Source organism: Anolis sagrei, chromosome X (genome assembly GCF_037176765.1).
Source record: "Anolis sagrei isolate rAnoSag1 chromosome X, rAnoSag1.mat, whole genome shotgun sequence".
In the NCBI taxonomy this organism is placed as follows: Eukaryota; Metazoa; Chordata; class Lepidosauria; order Squamata; family Dactyloidae; genus Anolis; species Anolis sagrei.
This window is the reverse complement of record NC_090034.1, coordinates 91,232,261-91,251,937: the sequence shown is the minus strand read 5'-3', so window position 1 is coordinate 91,251,937 and position 19,677 is coordinate 91,232,261. Positions and strand designations below refer to the sequence as shown.

The window sequence follows — 19,677 nt, the reverse complement described above, 5'->3', positions numbered from 1 at the left end:
TATGTACCCTGTTTCCCTGAAAATAAGACCTACCCATAAAATAAGCTGTAGTAGGATTTCTAAGCCTTTGTGAAATATAAGCCATACCCTGAAAATAAGACATAGTGATAGGCATGGCTATGCAGTGTACAAGGTCAGCTCCCCCATCAGGTCCCAGTTGTTCTGTGCATGTTGCAAGCTGAGGCATAGAAGGAGACATAGAAAGTGACAGGAAAAGTTTCCTCAGTGAAGTGAGGAGCAGGATGCTCTGCTTTAGGTATTGTGTGTCCTCAGGGGGAAGAAATAAAGCTGTGGCGTTTTACTCAACACTGTGGGTCTCTCCCTCCCAGCACTAACCAACAGTCTGTGGGTCTCTCTCACCCCACACAAACACCTGGGTATTGGGGGAAAGCTTCAAAAAAAAGTCTGCTACTGAGCTCAGAGGGATCATCCCATAAATGCAGATTATTTACCATACTTAATAATAATAATAATAATAATAATAATAATAATAATAATAATAAAAGACATCCCCTGAAAATAAGCCATAGTGTGTTTTTGGAGTCAATTTCCTGAAAATCAATTTCCAGCCATTTTGGGGTTTTTTTTTCTTTCTTTTTAAAATGTGTTTTTCAAAGTTCTTGTGGCTACCAAGAGATTATAGAAGGCAAAAAATGGCCATCAAGTGCAGCACAGTGACCCAACCCTACCTTAAAGCAACAAACATTAATAGAATCATAGAGTTGGAAGAGACCTTGTGAGCCATCCAGTCCAACCCCATTCTGCCAAGAAGCATGAAAATGCATTAAAAGCACCCCCGAAAGATGGTCATCAGGCCTCTGTTTAAAAGCTTCCAAAGAAGGAGCCTCCACCACACTTCAGGGCAGAGAGTTGCACTGCTGAACAGCTCTCACAGTCAGGAAATCTTTCCTCATGTTTAGGTGGAATTCCTTTCCTGTAGTTTGAAGTCATTGTTCCGCGTCCTAGTCTCCAGGGCAGTAGAAAACAAATTTTGTAGAGACCAAAACATTGGTAGAGACCAAAACAGAGAGAGAAAATTCTTATAGTTTGAGAAGATTGGTTTATTTATTTGCAAAGGGGACAGGAGGAAAATCTGTAGTGATGACAGTGTAGTTTCCTTCAGAGGTCATCCAAAATGGTTAGAGAGTTTCTGGACTACGGTGGCATTTTACTGTAAAAGAAAAGAAGAAACATTGGTAATAATTAAAACCCAGAAAGAGAACTTAAATGGATCATTGCCTTTTAGGGTACCAATATTTTGAGGGTGTTCTTCAGGATCTACAAATGTATAACTAATATGCTACATATAGCAGGCACCACACTTTACCCACCTCAATGTACAATCATGGCCATAATCTCCTTTGGGATGACAATTTTGGAGTGTCATCTTAGCTATGCAAAAAAGAATATCTATGCAACTAATATTATCACTTACATGGCAAAAATAAAGGCTCTGCATCTTTATATCAATAAGCCTTTCATGTCATCAATGCTTATTTATTTATTTATTTATTTCGGGTATTTCTACTCCGCCCTTCTCAACCCCTGAAGGGAGACTCAGGGCGGCTTCCAACCGGCATACGTTGATGCCTGCTTTCAGATAAGTTACTGGTAATGCTTACATATGGCCAGCATGGCAGAGTGATTTGAGCATGGGACTATGACCCTGGGGACCTAGGGTTTGAATCCCTGCTCAGCCACTGGTGACCTTTGGTAAGTCATGTTTTTTTAGCCTCGAAGGACGGCAAAGACAAAATCCCTCTGAACAAAACTTGCCAAGAAAAAATAAAAAGAGTTTTTTTTAAAGTCTCCGTAATTCTGAAGTGACTTGAAAGCGCACGTCAATACTTACATAGATTATGAGAGGTACATCATCACTTTCATCACTTGTATCCTGTAAGGCAAAAAAGAAAAGGATTTTATTCTTACACTGTGTGTCGGATTTATGTTTCCCAGTGAGGGTAGCACTGCTTGGGAATGAAAACATTTTCTGACAAGTTTTGGGGAGCTGTAGTTCTAAGCAGACACATTTTCAAGCTTTGCACTTGGCTTCAGAGAAGTTAAAGTACAAAACAAAAACTGTCCAAAAATTGTCTATTCTAAGTTGCCTTGGAAATAATTTGATTTGTTTGGCACTTTAATAAAAATAGAAAGAAAATTAAATTCTTAAACTAATATGTGGACGGGGAAAGAACCACCATTTGGTTTTCACACTTTGCTAACATTTACATTAGATGTTTTTTTAAAAAAATCAAGATTAATTATATTGTCAGTAACTATGAGTTGGGTTTAGATTTCAAGGAAAGATTTAAGCAGTGAGAAAGGGTAAAGAGCTCTTTCCTTTAAATCGATCAAGAAAACATGTGGCTGGCCTATTTAGACATAGTGACTCCTTTGAGGTATGATGTAGATTGTAATAATATTTTCCAATTTTTTCATCCTCAGTAGAAATAAATGGTTAACCGCTGAAAGCTAGCTTGCTTTCTTGCTTATTTTCTTGCTTTCTTTGACATTTCTGAACTTCCCTCCTCACATTTTATGGGCATGCACCCCTTCATGAATTTTTTACTAATTGTTCACAGAAATTTGCAGAATTTTGTGTAAAACCAAATGTCCAGGAACCTACATCTTTCCAATGTAGTATAAATCTATCCTTGCATGGTTACATGGCACCCTTCCGCTGAATACTGGCAGATATAAAACAGTTAAAAAAGGTGTCTACTTATAGTCCCATTATGCAATGGGAAATTCACAGTGGCTATCTTTGCAATCTCCGTGAATTCAGTGATACACTGAAGGTGCTGATGAATAGTAATACATCATGCAAGAATGCACAAATGCACTTTGTTGGTTGGACTCATTGACTCCCTTGTTGAATTGTGAATCTTGCACATAGGTAAATTCTATTTATTCAGTGATTCTTCACAAATAATTTGCAGGGGGTTGGACTGGATGGCACATGAGGTCTCTTCCAACTCCATAATTCTATGACTCTATGATTCAATGAATACCTAAATAATTTGTGGAACTCCACGTACACAACCATGAACTGGATCTATTGGTTGCTCAACAGCCAAAGAAATGCAACCATGTATACAAGGAAGCTTAGAGATGCGTTTGGCAGCAAGAGGATGACATCAACAAGCCCAATCTTCATTGCTATTTAATGCAGTTTGAAATTTGTGCATTGCCTATACTTATGCCATTGTTTTTAAAGCTGTTATCGCCAGCTGAGTTGCCATCAAAGCTGCCACTATTCTGTTTATAAAATACATAAAATGATGTATTAATTTTCTGTGACTCCCTTTGACTCTTGAGTTATTCCAAATAGTTTTTAACAAGGTCTGTTTCCAGGGTATTGAAAGATTTATTGTAAACACAAAGCATTTTTTGTGGTTTAAAACTATGCTTATCTTTTTGAGGGGAACTACAAAATTCAGATTTCTGACTCCATTGAACAGTTCCTTCCAGTTCCTTGTTACATTTCAATCCCATGCTCCAAAATGGATCCAAATTAGCAATATTTTGAACTTGTTTTGCAGCTTATGTCCTCTTTTATGATCTCTTGTATTGAATATTATCTTGGGGATCTCTATTAATGGTTATCCAAAGCCCAAATGAAAATTGTGTTTTTGTAATACATTAATGCAGTGCCAAGGATAATTAGTCATTTTATATAATTTTTAAATGAAATTATAAAATATATGACAGTCAATGCCCAAGAATATGTGGCCTTGGGTTGGAAAGAGCATAAAAATCGGAAGTTAAAAATGGTTTGAATATCTAGCGGAAAGGAGAACCAAATATACATCAGACCAAATCAAGAAGAACTGGGATCTGAAATGAGGAAGATTGATAGATGAAGTCAAAGGAAAGGAAAATATAAATAAATGGACCATTCTCTCTCTACGATGGATCAGGAGGGTGGAGGAGAGAAGGGGCAATGTTAGGAATATCAAGAGAGTGACATTCTGTATATATTTTGAAATGGTGACTGATTTTGATATTATTCTATCTGTGTTTACAACAAAAACATTAATTTTAAAAAGTGGGACAATAAGTCATGTATTCAAACTTACTTCTGGAGCTGCTGCAAAGCTGTTCTGCAATGAAGAAAATAAAAAGAGTTGAAAGGAGAGAAGACATTAAGCATGTCTCTAAACAAGCAAGCAGTTTGTCACACTTTTATCAGTAGAATAGATAAAATAGTATCTAGAGTATAGAAAAATGACCCATTGAATGTCTTCAGGGATATTGAGTAGCCATGACCATTGTGTTTAAACTCACAGCGCAGAGATAGACAAATACATGGGTTCCAGGTGTGAATTTCCCCTTGACCCACCCATGAAATGAGAAAAATGCCTAAGACCAGCTGACAGAGAAACAGATACAGGGACCCTCAAGATAGTGAGCAAACAAGATTGGATAATTGACAGACTCCTTGTACTTACCGAATTGCCATCAAAGCTGTTACCACCAATTGCATTGTTATTAAAACTGTCTACACTCTACAAAAAAGTACAAAATTGATGTGTCAATATTTTGTAGTTCCTTTAGTGTATGAGCAGATGCACAATTCATTTGCAGTTTCTTATACACTAAGAGATATAGTTTGTAACAACAGATAGAGTAGACCTATTCAATCAACTACTGTCAACATTTATATAACTCCAAATAATAAAATGGGAGTACTATAGTTGGGCTTCGAAGAGAATATGGATTCCCTCTAAGCATCCTTTGCATTTTCACGCCAAAGTTAAGATTTCTATTTACTTGTGTTTGTATTAGGCAACTCCTTTGGTCTATAAATATATATATATAAGATTTTTCACAGTTTCCTATACACTGAGACACATAACCATTAACCATTAGTCCCAGTCATAGAAAAGCCATTGAATTAACATATCAACATTTATGTAAATCCAATTGATAGAACACTACTGTAGCTGGGCTACCAAGACGATGTCGGCTTTAAATGTTTAGTTCATTTTCTCTACAGAAACTAGATTATTAAATCGATTTATTTAAATTAGGGATAGGATGAGGCAAGTTTTTCTGGAATCAAATCTTGGGGCTTTTTTTTTTTTAAACCTATTCGGATCCAAAGAAAGCAATGATTTCAAATATATTAACACAAAGCAAGATTCAGTCATTCTTTTGTAATATACTTACTCCTGGATCAGCTGCAAAGCTGTTCTGGAATTTTAAAAAGCAGAAGGGGAAGAAGTTTAATATGTCTCCAAAATATGTAAACCTTTAACAAGATCTCATCCTGTTTGCTTGTTTGTTTATCTGCATCAGAGAAGAAAATCTTCTATAGTAAAAATCCATTTCAGTACATCCATTTAGAGCAGTGGTTCCCAACCAGTGGTCCACATGAACTAAAATATGGTCCACGGCCTCACTGTTACTACACTGTTGTAACAAGTGTGACTGGTCTCGCAAAACCCACTTATAGTGCCGAGGCTTATTGAATGTGGTTTTCTGTGGGTGAGCAAATGACGACTACAGGATGGCATATGTTCTGCATCAGAAACTAGAGCTGATGTGATCTATCCAAAGCAATTTTCTGAATCAGCATCCCAAATAACCAAATTGAATTTAAAGTTGACCAGAAACTGATTCGTAACCCTTTTGGTACTAATGTTGAAGAGTGGCCCCTGGTTAAAAAAAAACAAACAATGGGATTTATTAAAAGGCCTAGATTATGGAATGGGAAGGAAATAATATTGAAAATCAAGAAATTGTTAGCTATGTTGTTTTTGCTGTGTTAGAAAACCATAATAGTAAGAACCCTGGATTCAAATTCTTTTGGTAATTTTGGACTTAATCTTCAGTATATACTGAGCAAGTGCAGAAGGAAAGCTGGCATTGATTGATCATGGAATTTATTGTTAGAAACCATACAGCAAGGGTGGGTATATATGTTCAACCCAGGGGTGAATTTCTCGTGCTTGGAAATTGAGAAAAATGCATAAAGGCAGCTGACAAAGAAATAGACAGAGGGTCCTTCAAACTGGTGGGCAAACAAGATAGGACTATTGACAGACACCTTGTACTTACAGCATTGTTGTCAAAGCTGTTCCCACCAATTGCATTGCCATTGAAACTGTCCACGCTCTATCAAAAAAAGTGCACAAAGTGATGCATTAGTATTTGGTGACTGCTTCAGTCCATGAGCAGTTCCATAATATGTTGTACCTTTTCCTATACATTAAGAGACATAATTGGTAGTCCCAGTCATGGTAAAACTATTGAATCAATTGGGGTCACCACTTATATAAATCCGAATGATAGAACAGTACTGAAGCCAGGATTCCAAAAGAATGTGGTCTTAAAAGAAGGTTTACCCTTGACATTAGGTCCAGTCATGTCCAACTCTGGGGGGTGGGGCTCATCTCCATTTCTAAGCCAAAGAGCCAATGTTGTCTGTAGATGCCTCCTAGGTCATGTGGCTGGCATGACTGCATGGAGCACTGTTACCTTCCTGCCGGAATGGTACCAATTGATCTACTCACATTTCCATGTTTTCAAACTGCTAGAAGCTGGGGCTAACAGCAGTAGCTCACCCCGTTCCCTGGATTCAAACCACTGACCTTTGGTCAGCAAGTTCAGTATCTCAGTGGTTTAACTCGCTGCACCACCGAGGGCTCCGTGGCCTTAAAACATTAAATCTATTTTCTCTACATAGGATATAGATGCCAAATCCATTTCTTTATATTGGGGGTAGGGAGAAGCAGATTTTTATTTAATGCAATCACTGGAATTTTTAAAGTAACTATTCAATTTCAAAGAAAGCAATCATTGGAAATGTTTTAACATAATGCTAATTTCAGCTGTTCATTTCTATTGATGATACTTACTCCTGGATCAGCTGCAAAGCTGTTCTGCAATTTTAAAAAGGAGAAAGGGAAGAAATTTAGTATTGCTCCAAAACATACAAGATTTCATTCTGTTTATTTTTTGCACGAAAGAGTCATTTTTTATAGTAAAAATCCACTACAGTAAATCTATTCATAATAGTAATAAAAAGTACAGTTTGTAGTAGAGGCAAAAAATCTTCCATAGTAAAAGGCCGCTTCAGTACAGCCATTAATAATAATAAAATCTCTAGTTTATGGGATGGGGATGAAATAATATTTTAAATGGAGAAATGGTTAACAATTATGTTTCCTGTGTGTGAAATCATGACAATTAGAAACCAGTGTTGATTGTTTTGGCTGCAATTTTGCACTTAATCCACAGAAAATTACACATGGATTCGTTGAACCCTTTTCTATTCAGAACACAGTCTTTTCTTCACAGAATCCATAGAGATGGTTTCTGTGCTACGAAAGAATGGGATAATATCTGTTTTGTTTCTTAAAGGACACCAAACAATTTATTAATAATACACTTTATTTATAAGTGTATAAGGGGACTCGGAGTGGTTTACAGGATACACATATATAGACAAACATTCAGTGCCTTTTATACAATGAACAATGACATATAATACACACAAAAAAGGCAAAGGTTTCTCTTTCCCTCTCTGGCGTCTGGAGGTAATGCTCAACTCTAACCATGGGGAGGTGCTGTTGTTCCATTTTTCCATGCCAATGAGCCTGTTGTCCATAGACCCTCCTGGTCATGTTGCTGGTGTGGCTGCATGGGTGTCTTTTACTTTTTGCTGAGGCAGTGCCTATTGATCTACTCACATTACATGTTTTTGAACTGCTAGGTTGGCAGAAGCTGGGGATAACAGCAGGAGCTCATGCTGACCTGCGGCTTTGAACTGTCAACCTTCTGATCGGCAGTTTTTCTGTAGCTAGCTTAACCCACTGTGCTACTGTGGACACACACCCAACACTCAACAAGAGGCCGGGAGGGATATGGTTCATGCTTGCATGTGAGAGAATAAAATCACTGAAATAATGCAAAGCTGTCTATATTATTAACTGATAATGGAACTTATGGTTTATAGAAACCATTGAATATGTAACACAGGGATGAATTTCTCCTGGACCCAACTGGAAAATGAGAAATACTGCATAACAGCAAATGTCAAAGAAAATTAGGCTCCCTCAAACTGGTGGGCAAACAAGATAGGACTATTGACAGCCCCCTTGTACTTACAGCATTGTTGTCGAAGCTGTTACCACCAATTGCATTGCCATTGAAACTGTCCACACTCTACCAAAAAAGGTGCATAATATGACATGTTAGTATTTAGAGACTCCTTCAGTTTATGGGCAGTTCCATAAAATTTTGTAACATTTCCTATACATTGAAAGACATAATTCAAGCTATTGAATCAACTGATGTAAATATTGAAGTAAATTCAAATGATAGAACAGTATTGTAGTCAGGATACTAAGTGGATGTGGGTTTGAAACATTTTCCCTACAAAAAAATTGACTACCAAATCAATTTCTTTGGGGAGCAGGTGGGACAGTTTTTTTTTCAATTAAATCTTGAGCATTTTTGAACTAACTATTCAAATCCAAAGAAAGCAATGATTAAAAATATATTAATATAATGCTAGATTCAATGAGTTATTTATATTGCCGATACTTACTCCTGGATTAGCTGCAAAGCTATTCTGCAAATTTAGAAAGGAGATAGGGAAGAAGTTTAGTACGTCTCCAAAACATGTAAGCCTTTATCAAGATACAATCCTGTTTGTTGTTAATCCCTCACCTGATCAAACCCTGCATAAAATGCCCACGGAAGCACTTTATTTTATCTGCTAGTGAAGTTAAACTCTACTTTGTCCTCCGGATCCCCTGTACAGATACATTACATTGCTCTCTCACTCAGTGTTTTAAAATTTTTAATCTTTTGCAATTGGCCCTGCTCACTGTGATCAATTTTCTGTGTTCAAATATTGGGATTTTATATTGTTTGGTGTGTATTTATACTGGTTTTTGTATTTTATTTTTATTTTCTTTATATTTTACTGCTGTGTTTTTGTTGTATATTGCTTTGTTGTATTGTTGGGCTTGGCCTCATGTAAGCCACCCTGAGTCCCCTGGGGAGATGGTGGCGGGGTATAAATAAAGTTGTTGTTGTTGTTGTTGTTTGTTCATTTGCAGCAGAGAAAAAAATCTTCTATAGTAAATTTATTTATTTATTTATTTGTGATATTTCTATCCCATCTTTCTCAAGCCCAAAGGCAACTCAAGGTGGCTTACAGATTGGCAGCAATTCAATGCCATAAAAATCCACAATATACAATTAAAACATTTAAAACAACATTATAAAATCAATACAAAATCAATACAATACAAAAACCATTAAAAGCATATAATATCCAATGTCTTCCTGTTAATCTCACTTTCCAGTAGCATCGTCTAAGCAGTTCCATGTTTCAAACTTATATAATTCCGTGTTTGTCTATTGCATTAGATTTCCAAAGGCTTGTTCAAAGAGCCAGATGTCTACTTTTTCCAGAAGTTCAAGAGGGAGGGGGGGTGACCTAATAATATCAGCCAATGGGCCACAACTGAGAAGGTCCTGTCTCTCGTAAGGCAGGATTGAGAGCAGGGCCTCCCCAAACAATCTTAAGTTTCTGTGTTTGTAAAAGAACACCACACTTCTTTTAAAATGCAAGACCTCCACTAAAGAACTTTTGCGAACTTACTCAACTAATAGGGAAATGATGTTGTTCATGCATGCATGTGAGAGAATGGAATAACTGAAATAATGCAAAGTCGTGTATATTGAACAAGTCCAAAGGAAAGCTGGAACCATTTGATCATTGAATGTATGGTTAGAAACCATAGAGCAATGGTTGGCAAATACATGATATCCAGGGGTGAAATGGGAAAAATGCCCAAGACCAGATGACAGAGAAACAGACACAGGATCCCTCAAGCTAATGAGCAAACAAGATTGGACAATTGATGGACGCCTTGTACTTACCGAATTGCCATCAAAGCTGTTACCACCAATTGCATTGTTATTAAAACTGTCTACACTCTACAAAAAAGTACAAAATTGATGTGTTAATATTTTGTAGTTCCTTTGGTCTATGAGCAGATGCATAATTTATTTACAGTTTCTTATACATTAAGAGATATAGTTTGTAGTCCGTAACAAAGTAACCTATAGAATCAACTACAGTCAACACTTTTGTAATTCCAAAATTACAATTTGAAATTTGTAATTCCAAAATTCAAAATGCAAAGAAAGCAATGGATGTTGTTGATAATTCTGTTTAAATGGTTATTGTAAGTTTTACATTGTTTTCATTGGCTCCTAATAGCTGCCTTTGTTGTAAAGCCACCTTGAGTCACAATAGAATGGAACTACTGTAGTTGGGCTTCCAAGAGGATATGGGTTGCTTCTAAACATCCTTTGCATTTTGATTTCAAAGTTCAGATTCCTATCTACTTTCTTTCTTACTACTACATTGCTCCCTCACTTATCACAGGGGTACCGTTCCAGGAACCCCCACGATAAGTGAAAAACAACGATGTAGGGACGCTATACTTTATATGTACAGTATAGCTCCACCAACTCCTCTTTCCCCCCTCCTCTCTCTTTCTCTTCCTCTCCTCTTTTCCCCCTCCCTCCCTCCCTCCCTTCCTCCCTACCTCCACCTCCCCTTGCTGGAGCCACTCTTCTCCCTCTATCCCTCCCTCCCTGCTTCCCCACTGACATGGGGCTCTCACCTGGTCACCCGAGAAAGAGCAACCAGGAAGAAGCCCCAGCAGAAGCTGCCTTGGTGGTCCTCTCTGACCCCAGCGGAAGAAGCCCTGGCGGAAGCTGCCTTGGTGGCCCTCTCTGCACCCCTCGCCGGCATCACTTTGGCAAGTGGCGTTTATAGATCTGTGTGTACAGTGTTCTCTTGGTACTTGTATTTTAAATTTATATATATATTTTAAAAACTGTGAAACAGGGAGTCCGAAGGAAGTGAACCACAGAGTACCAAGGGAATACTATATATCACTACTGAATATAGATTCCAGACCTACAGATAAGATACACTATTGAAACCTTTCAAACATTTAGTACATTTTCTCTAAAAATAATTATATGCTAAAATCAATTGCATTATATAGGGAATGTGCTGGGGCAGGTATTTCTCAATCAGAATCCTGGGGATTTTAAAAATTCAGAATGCAAAGAAAACAATGATTTCAAATATATTAAGAAAAAACTAGATTGAGACAGTTCTTTCTATTGTTGATACTTACTCCTGGAGCCGCTGCAAAGCTGTTCTGAAATTTTAAAAAAGGAGATAGGGAAGAAGTTTAGTATTTCTCCAGATCATGTAGACCTTTATCAAGATTTCATCCTGATAAAGGCTTTTATCAAGATTTCATCCAACCTCCCCTCCCAGGCATGTAGCCGGGGGGGGGGGGCCTCGGGGGGCTTCAGCCCCCCCCAAAATTCTCATGGTGGTTCACGAAAAGGCCTTACTGGTGCATTATTTAAACTGTTATGTTTATTAATATCATGATTTGATCACCATTCTCAATATATCCCATATGTATGGGGGTATTGGGGTAATGATACAAAAGGTTTGCTAGGCTAGACCCTCTTTCACTCAGACTCAGCCCCCCCGAATCTCAGCCCCCCTGAAACCCCCCCTGAAAATTTTTTAGCCCCCCCCCCAAACGAAATCCTGGCTACGGGCCTGTCCCCTCCCAAATCTTCTAAAGCAAGCCAACAATTAACTAAGTCCCTGTACTTACCGCATTGTTGTCAAAGCTGTTGCCACCAATTGCATTGCCATTGAAACTGTTGGCACTCTATAAAAAAGTGCACAAGACAATGTTTTAGTATTTGGTGGCTCTTTCAGCCTAGAACATAAACTGTACATAAAATTTTGTACAGTTACCTGTACATCGAGAGACATAGACCCCAATCATGGAAAAGCTATTGATTCAGCTGGTGTCAGCATTTATGTAAATCCAAACTATAGAAAGGTATTGTAGCTGGGATACCAAGAGGATGTGGGTTTAAAACATTTCGGCCATTTTCTCTACAGAAAATATATTTCCAAATCCATTTTTTAAATTTGGGGACAAGGCAAAATAAATCTTGAACTAAATTTTTGGGATTTTTCAAATAGCTATTTAAATTCTATGAAAGCAATAATTTCACATATTATTAACCCACTACTGAGCAATCTACCTGGTAGGTCAGTCCAACTCTATGTAAAGTTTTTACTAGGTGACAATTTCCTCCATGTGTCTGTGGCTGTTGCCAAATTGCTCTCTGAGGTAGTCAGGATAAGACAACTTCCTGTATTAGATGTAGGTTGAATCCTGCCTTGTATGTACAGTATTTGCAGTGTTTTATGTATTTCTTTATTTATTTACAGTATTTATATTCCGCCCTTCTCACCCCGAAGGGGACTCAGGGCAGATCACAGAACACATATAAGGCAAACATTCAATGTCATTATACATTGACAAGATAGACAACTATATATATATGCTTTCCCATCTTTGGCATCTTGGAGGCTTGTGCTCGGTTCTGGCCATGGGTGGGGGTGGGTGTTTTTTTACCCTAGTTGATATGCATCTAGCATTGCACTTGTTTTGTTTTTAAGCTATCTTATCAGTTTATGAATCTGCTGTGCATTTTTTTCTGCTGAGCAAATTGGGTCTTTGGACCATAATAAAGACTGAAACCTTTAAATATATGAACATAATGCTAGATTCAGTAAGTTGTTAGTACTGCTGATACTTACCCCTGGATTAGCTGCAAAGCTGTTCTATAATTTTAAAAAGGAGATAGGAAGAAGTTTAGCATGTCTCCAAAACTTACAAACCTTTATCAAGATTCCATCCTGCTTGTTTATTTGTTTGCAGCAGACAGAAAAAATCTCTTAAAGTTAAAAGCCACTACAGTACATGATTTAATAATAATAATAATAATAATAATAATAATAATAATAAGTGCAGTTTATAGTGACGGGAAGGAAAGAATATTTTAAATGGAGAAATGGTTTAAAATAGTGTTTGCTGTGTGTGTGTGTGTGTGTGTGTGTGTGTGTGAAAACTATAACAATTAGATCCCTGGATTGAACATTTGTTTTAAATTTTGGACTTAATCTACACAACATTTCACAAGGAGTTTTGCACTCTTTTTTGTTCAGAACACTTTCTTCACAGAATCCATTGAGGAGGTTTCTGTGCCATATAAGAATAGAATAATAAACTTTTTTATTTGTTAAATAGCACAACACCTGTTATAAAATACAAAACTTCCACCCAAAGAACTTTTGTGAATTAACTCAACGAGAGGGGGAAATCATACAGTTCATGGGTATATTAAGCAGGTTCAGAAGGAAATCTGGAATTGATTGATCATGGAATTTATGGTTAAAAACCATAGCCCATGGGTTTGTAAATACAGGGACCCAAGTGTGACTTTCCCCTGGACCTCCTTGTAAAATGAGAAACTTTGCCCAAGACCAGCTGACAGAGACAGAGGCTGCCTCAAAATGGTGGGGAAATAAACAGGGGACAATTTAAAGACCCTCCATACTTACCGCATTGTTGTCAAAACTGTTCCCACCAATTGCATTGCCATTAAAACTGTTCGCACTCTACCAAAAAAGGGGCACAAAATGACTCGTTAGAATTTGGTGGCTCCTTTGGTCATTGAGCAGTTCCATAACATTAATGACAGTTTCCTAAACATCAAGAGACATAGTAGTCCCAGTCAGAATAAATCTGTTGAATCAACTTATGTCAATATTTATGTAAATTGAAATGAGAAAATAGTAATGTAGCCAGGTTACCAAGAGAATGTCGGCTTTAAATGTTTAATCCATTATTTTCAACTAAAAAATAGATTATCAAATCCATTTCTTTATATTGGGATTGAGGTGGGACAGCTTTTTCTCAAACAAAACCCCAGGGATTTTTAAAATGTGTGTGTGTGTGTGTGTGTGTGTATATATGTTTTGAAATGTGTTAACCTAAGGCTAATTTCATAATGATCATTTGTATTGATGATACTTACTCCTGGATCAGCGGCAAAGCTATTCTGCAATTTTTTGAAAAAGAGATAGGGAATAAGTTCAGTACGTTTCCAAAACATGCAAGGCTTTATCAACATTTCATCCTGCTTGTTTTTTTTTTTATTTTCAACAGAGAGAAAAAATCTTTTAAAGTCTAAAGTCACTAGTAAAGCTAAAGGTTTCCCCTTGACATTAAGTCTGTGTGGTGGTGCTCATCTCCATTTCTAAGCTGAAGAACCGACATTGTCCGTAGACACCTCCAAGGTCATATGGCCAGCATGACTGCATGGACGATTGTTACCTTTCCACAGAACCAGTACCTATTAATCTACTCACTTGTGCATTTTTCAAACTGCTAGGTTAGCAGAAGCTGGGGCTAACATTGGGAGCTAACCCCACTCCCTGGATTTTGATCGCCAACCTTTTGGACAGCAAGTAAAGTAACTTAGTGGTTTAACCCACTGTGCCATGGGGGATTTCATAAAAGGCCAGGCCACCCCAGTACAAATAATAATAACAATAATAATAAGTGCAATTTATGTGATGGGAAGGAAAGGATATTTTAAATGAAGAAACAATTAAAAACAGTATTTGCGGTGTGTGTGAAAACCATAACAATTGCAAGCCTGGATTGAATTTTTTTTTTTTGCAATTTTGGACTTAATCTACACAAAATTTCACAAGGATTTTTGCACTCTTTTTTGTTCAGAACACAGTCTTGCTTCATAGAATCCACTGAGGTGGTTTCTGTGCTATATAAGAACAGAATAATAATCTTTTTTCTTGTAAAAGAGCATGACACAAAACTTCCACCCAAAGAGCTTTAGTGATTGAACTCAACAAGGAATGAGAAATGATACAGTTCATGGGTATACTGAGCAGGTTCAGAAGGAAATGTGGAATTGATTGGTCATGGAATGTATGGTTAGAAACCATAAAGCATGGTTTTGTAAATACAGGGGATGCAGGGATAAATTTCCCTGGACCCACCTATAAAATGAGATTAAAAATGCATAAGGGCAACTGACAAAGAAATAGACAGGATCACTCAAACTGGTGGTCAAAAAAGATTGGGCTACTGACAGACCCCTTATACTTACAGCGTTGTTATCGAAGCTGTTCCCACCAATTGCATTGCCATTGAAACTGTTCGCACTCTGCCGAAAAAGGGGGGGACAAAGTGATTCATTATTATTTGGTGACTCTTTCAGTCTATGAGCAGTTCCATTACATTTTGTACAATTTCATATACATCGTGAAAAATATTTGGTAGTCCCAGTCATAGTAACGCTATTGAATCAACTGATGTCAACACATATGTAAATCCAAAGGATAGAAGAGTACTGAAGTCAGGATACCCAGAGGATGTGGGCTTACAATATTCAACCCATTTTCTCTACAAAGGAAGTAGATGCTCAAATCCATTTCTTTATATTGACAATAAGGAGAGGCAGATTTTTAAAAATAATATCTTGAGATTTTTTTTAAAAAAATTCAATTTCAAAGATAGCAAGCATTGGAAATGTTTTAAGGTAAAGGTTTCCCCTTGACATTAAGTCCCGTCATGTCTGACTCTGGGGGTAGGTGCTCAGCTCAATTTCTAAGACAAAGAGCTAGTGTTGTCCATAGACATCTCCAAGGTCATGTGGCCAGCATGACTGCATAGAGTGCCATTACCTTTCCATGTATTCTAACTGCTAGTTTGGCAGAAGCTAGGACTAATAGTGGGAGCTCACCCTGCTCTCTGGATTTGAACCTCCAACCTTTTGGTCAGCAAGTTCAGCAGCTCAGCGGTTTAACCTGCTGCGCCACCAGGGTATTAACATCATTCAAATTTCAGCTGTTCATTTCTATTGCTGATACTTACTCCTGGATCAGCTGCAAAGCTGTTCTGCAATTTTAAAAAGGAGAAAGTTTAGTATGTCTCCAAAACATGCAAGATTTTATCCTGTTTGTTTTTCCATTTGCAGATGAAAGAGAGAAAATCTTCTATAGTAAAAATCCACTATAATAAATCCATTCATAACAGTAATAAAAAGTACAAAGACTAAATCTTATGTAGTAAAACACCACTTCAGTATGGCCATTTTGTGTGTGTCAGGAGCGACTTGAGAAACGGCAAATCGCTTCTGACACAAGAGAATTGGCCATCTGCAAGGACGTTACCCAGGGGACACTCAGATGTTTTGATGTTTTACCATCCTTGTGGAAGGCTTTTCTCATGTCCCTGCATGAGGAGCTGGATCTGACAGAGGGAGCTCATCCACGCTTTCCCCAGATTGAACCTGCAACCTGTCGGTCTTCATTCCTGCCAGCACAAGGGTTTAACCCATTGCACCACCGGAGGCTCCTAGTTTGGACATTGATGATAATAATAAAAAGGTCTAGCTTATGGGTGGGAAAGGAAAGACTATTTCAAATGGAGAAATGGTTAAAAATTGTGTTTCATGTGTTTATGCAAACCATGAGAATGAGAGCCCTGAATTATATATATATATATATATATATATATATATATATATATTCAATTTTGGACTTCATCTACAGAAAAGTACCACATGGATTCTTTGCACTCTTTTCAGTTACGAACACTTTCTTTTCTTCACAGAATCCATTGAGATGTTTCATGTGCTATGAAATAACAGGATAATAATCTTTTTTTGTTTGCTAAAGAATACCAGACCTGTTATACAATGCAAGACCTCCACTGAAGAACATTTGTGAACTTAATCAACAAATAGGGACCTCACAACCATTGAGGTGCCTACCATAGATGCAGATGAAATGTCAGGAGAGAATGCTTCTCTAGAATATGGCTATATAGCTTGAACCACCTACAAAAACCCAAATAGGGAAATGATGCAGTTCTTGCTTGAATGTGAGAGAATGAAAAAACTGAAATAATACAAAGTTGTGTATACTGAACTTGTGCAAAGGGAAAGCTAGAATTGGTTTGTTGTAGGTTTTTTCGATATTTTCAGAAGCTAGAATTGACTGATCATTGAATTTATGTTTAGAGACTATAGTGCAGAGTGGGTAAATATGTATGTATGTATTTATTTATTTATTTTATTGTACTTATACCCTGCCCTTCTCACCCCCGAAGGGGGACTCAGGGTGGCTTACAAACTATGGCAAGAATTCAAATACATGGGACATAGGGGTGAATTTCCTCTGGGCCCACCTGTAAAATGAGAAACTTTGCCTAAGACTGCTGACGGAGAAACAGTTACAGGATCAATGTGTTGTTGAAGGCTTTCATGGCTGGAATCACTGGGTTGCTGTGAGTCTTTTGGGCTGTTTAGCCATATTCCAGAAATATTATCTCCTGACATTTTGCTGCCCCGCTCAGTGGTTTTGAGTGTTGGAAACTAGGCAAGTGAGGTTTATGTATCTGTGGAATGTCCGGGGGGGGGGGGGGGGAGAGAGAAAGTATTCTTGTCTGCTTGAGGCAAGTGTGAATGTTGCAATTGGCCACCTTGATTAGCATTGAATGGCATTGCAGCTTCAAAGCTTGGCTGAGTGCTGCCTGGGGGAATCCTTTGTTGGGAGGTTTAGCTGGCTATGAATTATTCATGTCTAGAATTTCCCTATTGTTTGAGTGTCCCTATTAATTTACTGTCCTTATTTTAGAGTTTTTAATACTATTAGCCAGATTAGGTTCATTTTCATGGTCTCCTCCTTTCTGTTGGAATTGTCCACATGCTTGTGGATTTCAATGGCTTTTCCATGTAGTCTGACATGGTGGCTGTTGGAATGGTCCAGCATTTCTGTGTTCTCAAATAATACGTTGTGTCCAGGTTCGTTCATCAGGTGCTCTGCTATGGCTGACTTCTCAGGTTGAATTAGTCTGCAGTGCCTTTCGTGTTCCTTGATTCATGTTTGGATGCTTCTGGAACATGGCCATACTTCCTGGACAACTCACAGCAACCCAGACACAGGATCCCTCAAACTGGTGGGCAAACAAGATTGGACATTTGACAGACTACCTGTACTTACCACATTGCCGTTAAAGCTGTTGCCACCAATTGCATTGTTATTAAAACTGCCTGTGCTCTATAAAAAAAAGTACAAAGTTCATGTGTTAATATTTTGGTCTATGAGCAGATGCACAATTTATTTACAGTTTCTTATTTATTAAGAGATATAGTTTGTAGATCCAAACAAAGTAGACCTATTGAATCAACGACAGTAAACACTTTTGTAATTCCAAATGATAGAACGGAACTACTGTACTTGGGCTTCCAAGAGAATATGGATTGCCTCTAAACATACTTTGCATTTTGACTCCAAAGTTCAGATTCCTATCTATTTTCTTTTTTACTACTGCTGAGCTTGTTGAGCGAAAGGTCGCAGGTTCGATTCCGGGGAGCGGCGTGAGCTTCCGCTGTCAGCCCTAGCTTCTGCCAACCTAGCAGTTCGAAAACATGCAAATGTGAGTAGATCAATAGGTACCGCTCCGGCGGGAAGGTGACGGCGCTCCATGCAGTCATGCCGGCCACATGACCTTGGAGGTGTCTACGGACAACGCTGGCTCTTCGGCTTAGAAATGGAGATGAGCACCACACCCCAGAGTCAGACATGACTGGACTTAATGTCAGGGGACTACCTTTACCTTTACCTTTTATCACTGCCAAATATAGATTCGAGACTAAGAAATCAGCTATGCTGTTGATGCCTTTCAAACATTTAGCACATTTTTGCTATAAAAAGCCCACAATTGGATGCTCAAAGCAATTGCTTTATATAGGAGATGGGCTAGGGAAGATTTTTCTCAGTCCAAACCCTGGGAATTTTTAAAATTCAAAATGCAAACACAATGAAAACAGTGATTTCAAATATATTAAGAAAATACTAGGTTGAGATACTTACTCCTGGATCAGCTGCAAAGCTGTTCTGCAATTTTAAAAAATGAGAGGGAAGAAATTTAGTATTTCTCCAAAACATGCAAATCTTGATCAAGATTTCACCATTTGTTTGCAAAAAAAAAACCCCTCAAATTTTCTAACGCAAATTGGCAATTGACAGACCCCTGTACTTACTGCGTTGTTGTCGAAGCTGCCACCACCAATAGCATTGCCATTGAAACTGTTTGCACTCTATAATAAAAAAGGACATAAGATAAAGTGTTAGAATTTGGCAACTCCTTCCATCTATGAGCAGTTCCATAAGATTTCTCACAGTGTATTATACAACAAGAGATATAATTGTTAGTCCCAAATATAGTAAAACTATTTTTTTTTCATGTCGGGAATGACTTGAGAAACTGCAAGTTACTTCTGGTGTGAGAGAATTGGCTGTCTGCAAGGACATTGCCCAGGGGACGCCCGGATGTTTTGATGTTTTACCATCCCTGTAGGAGGCTTCTCTCATGTCCCCACATGGGGAGCTGGAGCTCATCCAGGCTCTCCTCGGATTTGAACCTGCGACCTGTCAGTCTTCAGTAAAGCTATTGAATCAATTGATGTCAATACTTATGTAAATCCAAATGATACAATAGTACTGCAGTTGGCATGCAAAGAAGATGTGAACTTAAAACGTTATATTCGTTTTCTCTAAAGTAGTGTTTCTCAACCTGTGGTTCCCCAGGTGTTTTGGCCTACAACTCCCAGAAATCCCAGCCAGTTTACCAGCGGTTAGGATTTCAGGGAGTTGAAGGCCAAAACATCTGGGGACCCACATGTTGAAAAGCACTGTTCTAAAGAAAATAGATT

General features: G+C 37.9%; 1 protein-coding gene across 1 annotated transcript in view; it reads right to left on the bottom strand.

The window, feature by feature from the left end:
* Window positions 1-1,801: 1,801 nt before the first annotated feature.
* Window positions 1,802-19,677, bottom strand: part of LOC137094851 (insoluble matrix shell protein 4-like) — a 39,524-nt gene continuing 21,648 nt past the window's right edge. Inside the window, exons 7-13 of the mRNA XM_067460767.1 lie at window positions 19,006-19,062; window positions 17,963-18,019; window positions 15,064-15,120; window positions 13,490-13,546; window positions 11,682-11,738; window positions 6,064-6,120; window positions 1,802-1,894 (exon numbers count right to left, since the gene is read on the bottom strand). Of these exons, the coding sequence (XP_067316868.1) occupies window positions 1,802-1,894; window positions 6,064-6,120; window positions 11,682-11,738; window positions 13,490-13,546; window positions 15,064-15,120; window positions 17,963-18,019; window positions 19,006-19,062 (435 nt within the window). The remainder of the gene's footprint in view (window positions 1,895-6,063; window positions 6,121-11,681; window positions 11,739-13,489; window positions 13,547-15,063; window positions 15,121-17,962; window positions 18,020-19,005; window positions 19,063-19,677) is intronic.